The following is a 13,445-nucleotide window of genomic DNA, read 5'->3' as shown; positions in this document are numbered from 1 at the left end:
AAACAAAGAAAGTTGAATACACACAGACACTGTGGCAAATATTCTAAAATACAGTATGTTGGATGTAACCATTTACTCTACTTTATGATGTTATGAGGAAATATTATTATCAATTAATATTATTATTAATTGACTAGCCCTGAAATACATCATTTTCACAACCATGATTGACTCCTTGTGCTCTGTGTAGCACCTAGTCATTGAATAAATCCTGTGCAGAAGCAGGAGGAGCAGGAGAATAAAAAAGCCTCACTGCTTCTGGTATATCACAGCTCGGACTGGGAGGGCAGTTTATTTGCGCTGGATCAGACAATTCCCAACCACCCACTCAGTGACTCTGCAGTGACTTTTTTTTAACTACCTGCTCTGGCAAGGTTCCAAGCATGCTGAGTAGGCACTACATGTGACGTCGCCAGACTGCCGGCCACAGGAAGAGATGTCCGACATAAGAATCAAGCCGAACGATGCCGAACTGTAGATCAGTTATAAATACTTAACAATCCTGAAAATGTGGGTTAATCTCTAACAATTACCAGGGAAATGTCTAAAATCTCAGTATTTAACAGAGGAGTCTGGTGTATTTAGCGACAACACTGCTGATCACGACCGGCATCACAAACCGTGCCGCTGTATTTCTGTCCAGTGACTGTGTCAGACCCAGTCACTTTGATTTGGACAAAAAATATGGGGTGATTGTCGGGTTTGGACAAAACAATTTCGGATAGATGACTTATTTCATTGATGTTTCAAACATCAAAATGCCCTTTTCACAATCTTTAAATATTTTTAAATTCTCAGGTCCAGCACATCGTGACAGAAACCAGAGACAAAATCATGCAGTACAAGAGCAAGATGGCTGATGAGGCAGACCTGAGACGGCGACTGGCCAGTCTGGAGGAATCTGTGGAACTCCACGAGCAACTGAAGAGACAGGTTATTCACTGCTGCTGCTGTTTTCACTCCTTATCTTATATAACATATGAGACTTTATTTTTTTTCTGATTGGCGTCTTTAACAACCCTCATGTCATGTTCCATCATGGATTCTTCCACTGAATTTAAGTGTGCATGTGATCTGAACTGCATGGCATCTTACAATCTCATGATATTATATTCATAGGAATAATGGAGTGTTTCAGTACAATATAATGTTCGTATAATGTAACTGGTAGGGCTGGGTAACATGTATACATATTAAATATAATATATATTTCTGAAATACACTAAATATTATATATATTGATTTGAAAATACTAAATGATATTTGAAAAAGTCAGTTAATAACACTTCTTTAAGTTTAATTATTTGTGTTATAGTAGAATTTGACCGTCTTTATAAACTTTCATTGCCTGTAAATGTAATATTACAACATTTAACATTAAAAAGTGAAAGTATTCTGAAATGAAAGGTAACTGTATTTTAAGTAATACAGATCATAGTAAAGTCAAGTCAATTGTATTTATGTAGCCCAACATCAGCCTAACTATAAGCTTTATTAAAGAGGAAAGTTATGTGTCATCTAATGTCTCTGAGACATTTCTGGAGCTTTATAACCTGCTTACTGTCATACGATTTCATGGATACGTACAACTGTGTCATCTGCATAACAATGAAAATTGAGGTTGTTTTTTTAATAACACGACCTACAGGAAGCATGTATAAGGTGACAAGAACTGAACCTTGTGGAACTCCATTTTTTACTCCAGTGGGCAAAGAAAATCCATCATAAACATGAACATTAACAAGGCACCTCTCTCATAAGTATGATTTAATCCAGTTTAATGCAGTTATTTTGGTCCCGATAACGTGTCGAGTAGATCATCACATAAATCTTTTGCTACAGCTTTTTCAGGACAGATAATGGACGATAATTAGCCAGGAAATCTGGGTTGAGGGTGTTTTATTTTTAAGTAGGGGTTTAATTACGGCAACTTTAAAAGACTGTGGCACATAGCCTGTAAATAAAGAGATTTATCTGATACAATATTTGGTTTGCTAATTAAAGTTATATAAAACAAGAACATAAACTGTAGATCTTTTATTTTGAAGTGTAGAGAAACAGCTTTATATAGCCTAAAAATATCAAGATATTATTTATAACCCCCGGTCTTATAGAAATATTCATTTGATTTATATTGTGATATGTATCGATATCAAATGATGCAAACATTTTCCCATATTGCCCAGCCCTAGTAACTGGACTGTTTTTGGATGATGTAATGTAAGATAATGTAATGTAATGCAGTTGTTCTGTTACTGTCAGGCTTTAGCAGAATTTGAGATGTACAGACAGAGAATGGAGGACTCCCAGCTCTGCACCGAGGCCCAGCACACGCAGAGAGTGGTGTCTATGAGTAGAGAGGTAAGGCTCCACGCACACACACACACACACACACACACACACACACGCACACACACACATACACAGTTCACGCACCTCACCGTTTAAGGAGGTGCCTAAACAAAGCGTGATTCCTAACCCTTAACCATAGCTAGCTAAAGCCTAACACTAACATAATAATAATAATAATAATGATCTGTATTAGTGCCTTTCCAACACTCAAGGACACTTTACAGAATAAACAATATAATAATAAACAATAAAAAACACAACAGGACAACACAGTATAATAGAGTGAAATTAGAGAGTAGGCTATAGTAGGCGGGCGGAGGGCACAGTGAGGTGGATGGAGGAGGAGGAGCTGAGGGAGTGGGTGGAGGTGGTGATGTGAAGAAGGTTGGAGAGACACGGAGTGGCGAAGTTGTGGTTGGCCTTGAAGGCATGCAGGAGGATTTTTGAATTGAATTCTGAAATGAACCAGGAGCCAGTTGAGTTGTTGTAGGATGGGGGTGATGTGGTGGAATGAGGGGGTTCTGGGGATGATGGACCAGTTGAAGTTTATGGAGGGATTTGTGAGGGAGACCAGAGAGGAGAGAGTATGTAAGGGAAGGGCGGAGTCAATTTATTTTGCGTAGATGGAAATATGCAGACTGGGATTGGAATGATAGTGTGCTGTCTAGGATGACACCCAGACTCTTTACCTGAGGGGAGGGGGAAACTGAGGAGCTGTCGATGATGAGGGAAAAACTGTGCAGTGTAGATTTAGTGGCAATAATGTGGATTTTAATTTGAATTAGATGAAAAATAACAATGGAATGCCTCAAGAGCTGTAAGTACAACTCAATAATGTAGGGAAATAGCTTTTAAGTTGATCTTTCGTTAAATATTTAAAGTAAAAGTTTTAATATTTTTTGTAAAATTTGTTAGAAAATTAGATTCTAAAAAAAGCGATAATATGGCCATGCGAAATATTGCAATGTTTCACTGTAGCAAATGTAACCCCCACCCCAATGCATTATCATGTAAGATACCAAAATATTAACGACTGTATATTAATATAAGAACAGCAAACGACTACAACTATTGGATTTGGCTTAGAAAATAGAGCAATTTAAAATTGCATCGTTTCAAATTGTAATTTAAATTTGAAAACATTTGTTGAGCTGAAGTTGATGGTAGATGTTTTTTGATTTTGTGACACAGCATGTATGTGTACATTTTATATACTGTATGTTTTTTCTTGGCCTGATGATTCAGCTATGAAGGACCATAAAATACATTATCATAAAAAAATAAAAAAATGGATGAATAAATAAATACAAAAATAAATGAATACAGAAATCTATAAATTTATAAATAAATTAAATAATAAATAATACATTGAAGAAATGTATTTATCAGTTTATTTTAATGACTATTGATTTATTTTTTCCTGATTGATTGATTTATTCTTTTATTTCTCTATTTCTGTGTCCCACGCTGAGGTAGGAGGGTCTGGCCTCAGGTTAAAGCAGGATTGGTCAGCTAGTGTGTGAACATTCAGTTTGACTACTTCTGCCTTGTTATCCTCAGTGACTCGTGTTTTGTTGTTAGCTTGTAAAATGTTAGAGTTGGTGACATTTGTCTTTTTGTAGCTTCGGTTTATTTTGATGGCATCTTTATTTTACGGTCATTGGCCAACCATTTGGAGAACCCTGCTGCATTCAATGACGACCATCTGTGTCATCTGTGCTGCAGGCTCGTGTTGCTTTTGCCCACAATATTTGTTCCTGTGACTTCATCTCCCTTTGCTAAATGAAGCTCATCTTGTCAGAATGTAATAGTTCAGTACCACAGCTAGATTCTGTGTTTGGGGAGTTTGGGGAGAGTCACTCAATCGGATATGCTAGACTGTAAACATGTAAATAAAAATCAGAAACCACCTTTTTTGCTGAGTCATATTGTGGGCTGATTTTTTTTGAATGCAGTGAATGCAAAGAAAGTTACCTGACATTAAGATTTATGAAATTCATGAAAATTTAATTTGTCCTCAGGTCTTCAGCACCAGCAGCATACAGTAACAGTAATAGTAATACAAATAAAATTCCTAAAAAAATAATAAATAACAATAAGCCTAAAGATTAATCGCGAGAAAATAAGAAAATAAATTACATAAATTACCATTTAACACAGATGTTAACACAAGGTAATTCATTTCGGAGAAATAAAAATGCTAAAATGTCAACTACTTTTTCTAACTAAATGCATACAATTTTGAATAATTAAATTGGACATGATTTTACTGGGTTTTATGTAACAACTGATACATCTTGACCTCCTCAAAACGTACTTACTTGGGACGTTTTCAAGCGACGGAGCAGGCAGGTGAAGTTCCAGAGAAGTCTGAGAAGAGACTTCTTTGGTCATTTGCATTCTAACATACAGCCGAGAACATGTCTGCTCTTCAGTGCATGTCTGAAAACACCTTCAGAACAGCCTGGATCTTGTCGCTGGTCTTGTCTTTTTTGTTTGACGCTTTCTTCCAGGACCACAGAAAAACACATGGACTCAGTCCAAGTCCTGTTACCTATTTATGGTGCGTTCCATTTGTAGTCGGAACTCCGAATTTCTGAAGTCATGGGGCGTTCCAAAAATGGAGCAACCTCACCAACTCCGACTTGCGATTCCAAGCTGGCTGCCACCATACAAACACTGCTACTTATAGCACTTTTGTAGTAGTAGGAAACAATGGTCTAGCCTGAGATTAGCCTGAGATTAGCCATTGTTTCCAGCTTTTGAACTGGAACACGTTGAACTCTGGGGTGATGGCACCCCCAGTTCTGAAAACCGAGTTCCGATGTAAATGGAATGCAGCATTTACACCACGTTTGCATTTGAGTGATTTGTGTACCTTTTTCTGACAGTCATACAGAATATCATGTTTTATCACGCCATGTCACGTCATGTATCACGTCATACATACCATGATGACATAGTATCATCCACACCTGCTTTAGTGGAGTCTGATGGCAGTGGGCACAAATGAACAGCTGAAGTGTATTTTACGGGAATGAGCTGGCGGCTGAGTGAGCTCAGCTCATCCTCACTTCATTTTTGTCTGGATTGGTCAGCCTTTGCTTTGGTCTGGTCCCTCGTCTTCCTCTCTGCCTCTGCCTTCACACTGTTTTGTCTTGTTTGCCTGGTCTGGCTAAAGAGAATGCCTCTTTAGCAGCCTGAAATCACATGACATCACACCTCTGTCTGCATTTTTATATATTTTTTCACACCTGTTTGTCAGATTCAGTGATGCAACATGTTTTTTTTAGCCACCGTTTACCTGTGTAGCTATAGTTGTAGTACTAAGTGCTAAGTTGTATTGACTTAAAGCAACGCAGAAGAATTCCATATGTTCTAATGATCACAGAGGGATCGTAAGGAGATGCTATGGGCGTTTAGCTTGGCAGGGGTAGAGATTTTTTCGGCAGCCACACATCAACAACTCAAACGGAAATAGACAATGTTTCGTGGTTTCAATAGGTGGAGGAGATGCGTCGGGATTTTGAAGAGAAGCTGCGGGTGTTCAGCCAGGCTCAGGCCCAGTTTGAGGCGGATAAGCGGCGAGCGCTGGAGGAGCTGAGGGCCATCCACCGCCAGGAGGTGGAGGAACTCCTCAACAACCAGCGGAACCAGAGCGCCACCTCCAGTGAGGACCAGGAGAAACTGGCCGAGCTTCATAGACAAGAGGTGGGATAAGAGTGTGCGAGAGAGACGAAAGATAGATGTGACTTTTGGAGTTTAGGGGCGTTTATACAGCAAGTTACCTGATGGGGTAGTTGCTGTTTTAGAGGCTTTGGAATGAAAACTGAAAAATGTAGGGTTGTTTCGTTGTTGCACTTGGCTTTTCAGTATAAAGTAAAACCTGAAGTGGTTATATTCTGATCATGGACCTTTGTTGCATGTCATCCCCTTATTTTTCTTCTCCCATTTTTTTTCTTTCGTATCAACTATTTCCTCTTTAATTTAACAGACAAACCCTTAAAGAAGTAGAAAAGATTCAGTCAATATATTGGCATCTTAATGACTACTTATCACCTCTGAGGAGAAGAAAAGCTCATTTTGCATCTGTCCATCTCTCTGTTTAGGTGGAGGCATTGATGGAGAGGGTGGAGGAGCTCACGAAGGACAAGGTCCGCCTGGTGGAGGAATACGAAGCTAAGCTGGCCAAAGCTCAGGAGTACTACGAGAGAGAGCTGGAGGCCATGAGGAGGACACACCAGCTGACCACAGAGAACCTGCTGGCCTGGAAAAGAACTGAGGTAGAACCAAAACACGGAGTCACACGAAGAAATGTGTTAAATTAAAGCAGGGGTTGGTTATATCAGCTTAAATCACAATGATCCAATGTCTCAATAATGATATTTGTGGCAATATTTCACAAAATTTCGAAATAAAAGTGTTTAATTTGAAATGAAAAAAATACATATTTCACAATAAAAGTGCATTTTGATGCATCTGTAAATAAAGATTTTAAATTATTTTACAATCTTACTTTTTACTTCAGAAGAGACAAACACCACACAGTCATTTTCTAGATTTTTTTTCAACACAGCTACAAGTGTTGATAGTCTTCCACAGCCGTGTGTGTGTGTGTGTGTGTGTGTGTGTGTGCGTGCGTGATACATTCACGTGTCACAGAAAATGCTGTAATTTTCCACTCGTGTTCAGGTTGAGCTCCGCAAGGAATTCCAGGCTCAGGACGCAGCGCTGCAGCGTTCGCTGTCCAAACTGCGGAGTGAGCTTCAGAAAGCTCAGGAAGAGGCGAGAGAGAACCGGGACAAAACCAATAGACTGCAGACATCGCTGGTCAACGCAGAGGGAACCATTAAGGTGCGTATGCATTCAGTGGGTGCATGAACATGATAATATACACTCAATACAAGAAAAATAAAATTATCAGTGGGGACACAAATTGCAGAGGACCCCATGGAAACTGAAGTTATGTTATAGGAGTGCCTGCTTAACAATGCAAAGCAAGGGAGAATCTATTGTTATTGGCCGGGCTCCTTCTTCTTTTTCTATTTTTATTACAATTGTTCCCCACAAAACATAAATAGTATAAAGGTTGTTTTTGGGTTGAATGTTGGTCAAAAAAATGTGGTCCATTGGATGAAGAATTGTTAGTGAAAACAGATAAAAGCTAAAGCTTCAGGGCAGAAAGTGTTTTGCAGTAATATCTAATTAGGAAACTGAATGCAGTGAGCACTGATTGCCCTGCAGGCAAATCTGCTGAGCATGTCGGAGAGATATGACTCTCCAGTGTTTAAAAGTTTAAACTGAATTTGTTTCCGATTTTTTCTCTCTTCATGTCTCTGTTTGATTCCATGTACTGCAGAACCTGCACAAGCAGCTGGAAGAAGCCATCCAGGACGGAGAGATCTGGGTGATGCAGCTGAAGGACACAGAGTACGAGCTGGAGAGCAGCAGGGAACGAGTTCAACAGCAGGCAACTGAAATTCTCCACAAAGCCAGTAAGACACAAATACACTGCGTTTATATAAAGGTGTTTGACATGTCTTTTACAATGATATTTCCATGTTTATGACCATTCACTCTGCATTACCGTTTCTTACCATGAATATGCAGACAAATCAAATCCGATCAAATTTTGTTTGTATACCTTACCTTATTATAGAGAGAGAGAAGAGAAGACAACAGCTCACACAATGAGCAATGAGTGTGGGGGACAGGAAGGGGGAGAGGAAAGGAAAGAGGGAGGTGAAGTCCAAGAGACCAGGAGCAGATATCAGTTTGGTAACATTGGTCAGTAAGGTCAGTCCAAAAACATGCAGATTAGGAAAATTGGACACTGTGATGGACTGCTGACCGGTTGTGGGTTGCGTCACCAGCACAACCCTCATGTGAAGGATAAAGCGGTAGAAGATGAGTGATTGAGTAGCCTGTGGCAAAAAATGATACTGATACAAATTTTAATCATAGCATAATAAAGACGACCATACTGCTAGCACTAATAATAATAGCCTCACAACTGGATCTGGATCCTGTAGCCCAGGAGTCACAGGGACCTGCAGAATGAGGACAGAGAGAGAGAGAGAGAGAGAGAGAGGACAGGGAGGAAAAGCACAGACTAGGGGAGAGAAAGAATAGGGTTAGTGTCATGTAATAATGTGATAAGGTTGTGGAACCAGCCCGTTTATAAAATCCTTGCATCCACTTTGAGAGTCTCTTCATCCATTCATTTGTCATGAAAACTATTTAATACATATGTTCTCCTTCTACTCTCAGGTCAGATTGGCTCTCTGCAGGCCACGCAGATGGCCCATGAAGCAACCATCAGGAACCTGGACCAGGAGCAGAGTCGGATTAAGGAGAAGATCAGCAGACTGGAGGAGGAGAGGGAGGCTTTACTCAACCAGAGCCAGACCTCGAGTGAACAGCACAAACAGCAAGTCATCAAACTAGAACAGGTATTTTGGACTTTTCTTTTATGCCACACCAGTCACTCGTCTTTGCCAGGTTGAAGTCAACCTCCCCTCTCCTTGTTAGTCGCTGCGTGAAGAGCACCAGGGCTACGAGAAGGAGCTCTCCAGACTCAGGGCACACTTTGAGGAGGAGAGGATTCGCTTCAAGGAGGCGCAGGTGAGAGCGATTGAGGAGATGGAGGAGAAACACCAGGCCATGAGGGAGGAGGCACTGCAGGAGAAGGAGGAGGAGAAGGAAGTCCTATTGGCGGTGAGTTAGAAGATTCAGTGTTTCCGAGATGTGTAATTTGAAAACAAGGTGGTGAAGGTGGCTCAGTGGAAAAAAATCCAATATTTGCTAATTATTTTTTCAAGTGATATTTACTCCATCATCAAAAAGGAGCAAATATAATATCAGAATTATTTCTACTCATGTCTCTATGAAGATGATGAAAATGTTGAATTACCAAGGAGAACAGAGGCAACATCAGACGTGTTTGTTGCACAGCAGGATGTTACCTCGTATTCTGACGAGCAGCCACGGCTGATACACATGGTCTTAACATATTACCTTAACATATTTCATTAGAACCTGCATGACACAAACTATCTCTGGAATCATCTGCTCTTGGTTCTGATTGGCCTTCCTGGCAAATATTAAAGACTATAGCATTATCTTGGAGCCAAACTTGCATAGAGCATAGTTTCTACATCTCGCTTCAGTGGGAGTTAGATTTTGTTAATGTCACAGGATTCCAGATATGCAATTTCCAGAGTTTTGAAAAAATATGAAAATACTCATTAAGAATATGAGTAAAAAATAATAACAGTTTTTGTTTGTTTTGTTATTTAGTATGGTTCCTTCTTTCCCACATAAGACCTAACATATAGCCCCATCATTCAATTTAAAGCTTCAGTATAAAATATATATATTAGGGCTGGGACTTTATCGTGTTAATTACGATGAATTAATTACAGAAAATATAACGCAATTTTTTGTTTAAGCTCATTTATGTGTCTATTCATGGATTTTGTCATCTACCAAAATGCTTCTCGTGTCTTCTCGTGTCAAATATTGATATGCAATTAATTGAGATTAATTACAAAGCCTCTAATTAATTAGATTACTTATTTTAATTGAGTCCCACCACTAATATAGTATATACATATATATATGTATTTGTATGTATATATATATATATATATATATATATATATATATATATATATATACAAATGCACATTTTGTATCTTTCTAAACAGGGACACTAAAATAGCAACTGTATCTTACAGGCAGTTTTTTTAGCTGAGTGTATCAAAGCCTCTTTCACTGTTAGAAAAAACACCTGCTCAGCAGACTCGTTCTCTTGTGGTTTGACTATTTTAAGATATTTGGACTCGGTTCACGTAGGAAACGGAGCCAGAGATTATTTATTTGTTGTCTTATCTGCTCCGTTAACTATTTATTGGAACTAGACTTGCTTGCAAAAGCGTACCGAACTCAATTTACATGAACTGCACAGTGACAAAAACACAAGTGGACATAGATCTACCTCCATTCCTATGGAGCAACAACATTAAATAATAAGTTTATCTAGTAACGTTATGTACTGATCCAGGTGCAAAACTTCACTCTTTCTAATCACCAGATTACAGTTACAGTTGTAATTGAAGAGGAACACTTGCCCCCCCCCCACATTCATCCCTTAGAGCACATTACACTCCATTTATTCACACTCATGTGAATCCACCTGCACTTGCCTAACAGTTGGCCAAGTGCAGCTAAGCAGCTAACACTCCCATTCATTCTGGATCTCCTTGTTGACATCCAGTCGAAATGATTTAGTGTCGAGGCCTGGAAGCCAAATGATACTGAAATACTGTTCCCTCACATTGCTTTGTCCACAATAATCTATGAACTATTCCTTTAAAATGACGTCTTGTTGTCTCTCATCCCATCCTACTCCTCTTTCAAAACACACCATTGCTTTCAGTGCCGTTTCAAGCTGACCGCTAATTGGCTGATTATCATTGACATTGTGTGAGCATGTGGGCGTGTGTTTATACATTCCCTGGATGAAAGAGCAAGAGCGGATTAAAGTGGAGGCGGGGAATATTACGTAAGCCAGAGCTGTGCCTCGTCATCTTTAGGTCCATGTCTGTTTTTATTTGAAAAACCAAGATTTAGTTTTATATTCCTATATTTTTTTTTTTGCGTTTAAACTCTTAGCGCTGTCAGCAGAACATTTCTAAACTGAGGCAATTAAATAACTATTTCCACAAATTGCTTATTCACTGCAATTTATTGAGAGCCAGATAAGAGTAGCAGCATTTTCATTATCTTTTACTCCGATGATTATTTCCTTGCTAAATTGTTGGCCACGATAATACAGAGAAATACAGGGAGAAATGTCTTCTTCTTCTTCTTCTACTTATAATAATTGCTGGCAGGAAGTACACTGAGAGGTGTAAAGTTCTCCACCCCCTTCTTCTTCTTCTTCTTCACATTTTAAGCGACCTACTCCACAGAAAAAAAAAAGTAGAAAACTACAACAAGCACGTTTGTTGACACGTTTTCCGTCGCTCTGCATACGTCATCTGGATCATTGGTCGTTGGTCTGTCCAATTGCATACAGAGGCATTTAATCTACATCCATTGGTCACTCCTCTTGAAAATGGGAGGTGACTACACCCTCTCCAGTCTCATACTCAATCTCAAATTAGATTGAGGTGCACTATGGCTACATAGATGTCTTGTTTTATCCAAATTACAATAATATGAGTAAAAGAGAGAGAGGAAAAAAAGGAAAATCTCATGTTTGAGAAGCTGAACCTCTCATTCGCTCCTTAAAATATATGAACATATTAATTCAAAGTAGAAAATCCCATTATCAGTTTTGTGGACTATCTGATAGTAGCATATTAGAGTCTGATCTGCTTGGTGTGTTTGTTTATCAGCTTTTTGTTGCCATTCGCTGGAAGTGAAAAAGGATGAACTCACTGTGAGCTGCAGAAGTGTGTCTCTGTGGATGCTGTGATGTTTATCCAGTTGTACGACATAGAGTGTGACGTCTTATCTACCAATGTAATACAAACTGAGCACAATGGGGCTTTTATTTTTATTTTTGGAGAATACATCCACTGAGATGTGAGGGATGAATAGAAAAGAGAGACTACATTTAAAAAGAGGAAAGAATGAAATCATGAAAGGTGAAATCAGAGTGGCTGAGAAAGATATTGCTCTGGTGATGAGGATTATAGAAAGCGGTTGTTTTCTTTTCTTGAGATGGCCTTTAAAGTTTAAATGAAGACTCGTGTGTCTACGCTTCACATAAGACACAAACAGGATTACGTCTTCTCCTCCTTATGAAGATTATACCGCTATGGTTTATATTTCAGGAGAAACTCGTTTTGAAACTGTATCCTTGTTTCTATAAAACACGAGTGATTCATGATTTTAGGCAATAATTCAAAGGTTTTGTGGTTGCTTTTTTAACATATATCATGGATGAGTGCAGCACCTTTCTAACTGTCCTTCCTTCTTCTACTTCTTTGTAGAAAATTAGTCAGGAGTTTGAGATTAAGCGTCTGTCGCTGGAGGAGCAGCGAGATCGTCTCCAACAGCAGCTGGATAACTTGAAGGAGGAGCTCTCGGCCAAACTCAACATGGCCAATCAGGAGGTAGGACACATTTGACATCTATTTTGATGGAAACGGACTGATGTGCTCTTCTGTTTGCTGACCATTCTGGTCATGTGGTCAGGTGTCCCACCTGCAGGAGCTGGTGAGGGAAGGGCAGCAGAACCTGGGCTCAGCTCAGTCACAGATCACCTGTCTGAAGGAGACGCAGGAGAAACTCAAGGTAGAACTGGACGCAACCAGAGCACGAGTCCGAGAGACCAGTAATCTGCTGACTGACCTGCAGGTGAGCTAAAAACCTAGATAGAAAGAATGTTTCTAATTTATAGTTTCCTAAATTCTTCAAGTCACTTGAATATGGATCATACCATGTACTGCTAAATTCCAGGAGTGACTCTATGCCATGTTGTTGTGTCCCAAATGATAAGCACTATCACAAACTTTACAGATACCAATAACAGCTTACAGCTCTTTTCAAGCTCTTTCAAAAAATAGGGACGTCTCCATCGTCTTTTTTTGTCCTCAATCCTGTAGCTGTCAGGATACTACGATACTTGTCTTTGCCTAGATAGATAAGACTTTGAGACAAAGACAAAGATGAGCAGACTCCTGCTGTGAGGCTGCAGGTAAAGACGAAGAGGGCAACTGTTTGTGTACAAGATGCTGTTAAAGTACGTTCAAAGCGGTAAAAAAATATCACTTATTTACTTACTTAGTTTGACACCAGAGCGTTTATGTTAATATTCTGTACAAACACTGATCACTGATGAGTGCTGATGTTCACCTGCTTTGACCTGCACTAAAGCATGTGTGAAGCACGTGGACAACTCTGCATCTGTATAAGATTGGGGTTACTGCCGATCTCGATACTCGATGCTTGAGATCGGGATCAGGACATCCTTACCAAAATCATCACGCACTAACTGTACAGCAGACAACTGGAGAGCAGATGAGGAAGAAGGATGGTTGAAAGCAGGGAAAGAGTGAAATACAGGCAGCTCTGAAAGG

At 39.4% G+C, this 13,445-nt stretch overlaps 1 protein-coding gene across 4 annotated transcripts in view; it reads left to right on the top strand.

Annotated features, from left to right (window-relative positions):
• The window catches only part of LOC131455601 (protein FAM184A-like), a 56,235-nt gene that overhangs the window by 18,353 nt on the left and 24,437 nt on the right, over window positions 1-13,445 (top strand). For 3 of the 4 annotated variants that reach the window (XM_058623342.1, XM_058623344.1, XM_058623341.1), the window contains exons 3-12: window positions 799-933; window positions 2,263-2,361; window positions 5,857-6,063; window positions 6,462-6,635; window positions 7,045-7,206; window positions 7,712-7,847; window positions 8,623-8,804; window positions 8,884-9,069; window positions 12,357-12,479; window positions 12,562-12,723. In XM_058623342.1, coding sequence (XP_058479325.1) covers window positions 799-933; window positions 2,263-2,361; window positions 5,857-6,063; window positions 6,462-6,635; window positions 7,045-7,206; window positions 7,712-7,847; window positions 8,623-8,804; window positions 8,884-9,069; window positions 12,357-12,479; window positions 12,562-12,723 — 1,566 coding nt within the window. The remainder of the gene's footprint in view (window positions 1-798; window positions 934-2,262; window positions 2,362-5,856; window positions 6,064-6,461; window positions 6,636-7,044; window positions 7,207-7,711; window positions 7,848-8,622; window positions 8,805-8,883; window positions 9,070-12,356; window positions 12,480-12,561; window positions 12,724-13,445) is intronic. The other variant, XM_058623343.1, reaches the window with a different exon arrangement.

The sequence above is a fragment of the Solea solea genome, chromosome 2 (genome assembly GCF_958295425.1).
Source record: "Solea solea chromosome 2, fSolSol10.1, whole genome shotgun sequence".
Taxonomy (NCBI): domain Eukaryota; kingdom Metazoa; phylum Chordata; class Actinopteri; order Pleuronectiformes; family Soleidae; genus Solea; species Solea solea.
This window is presented reverse-complemented; position numbering and strand designations above follow the sequence as displayed.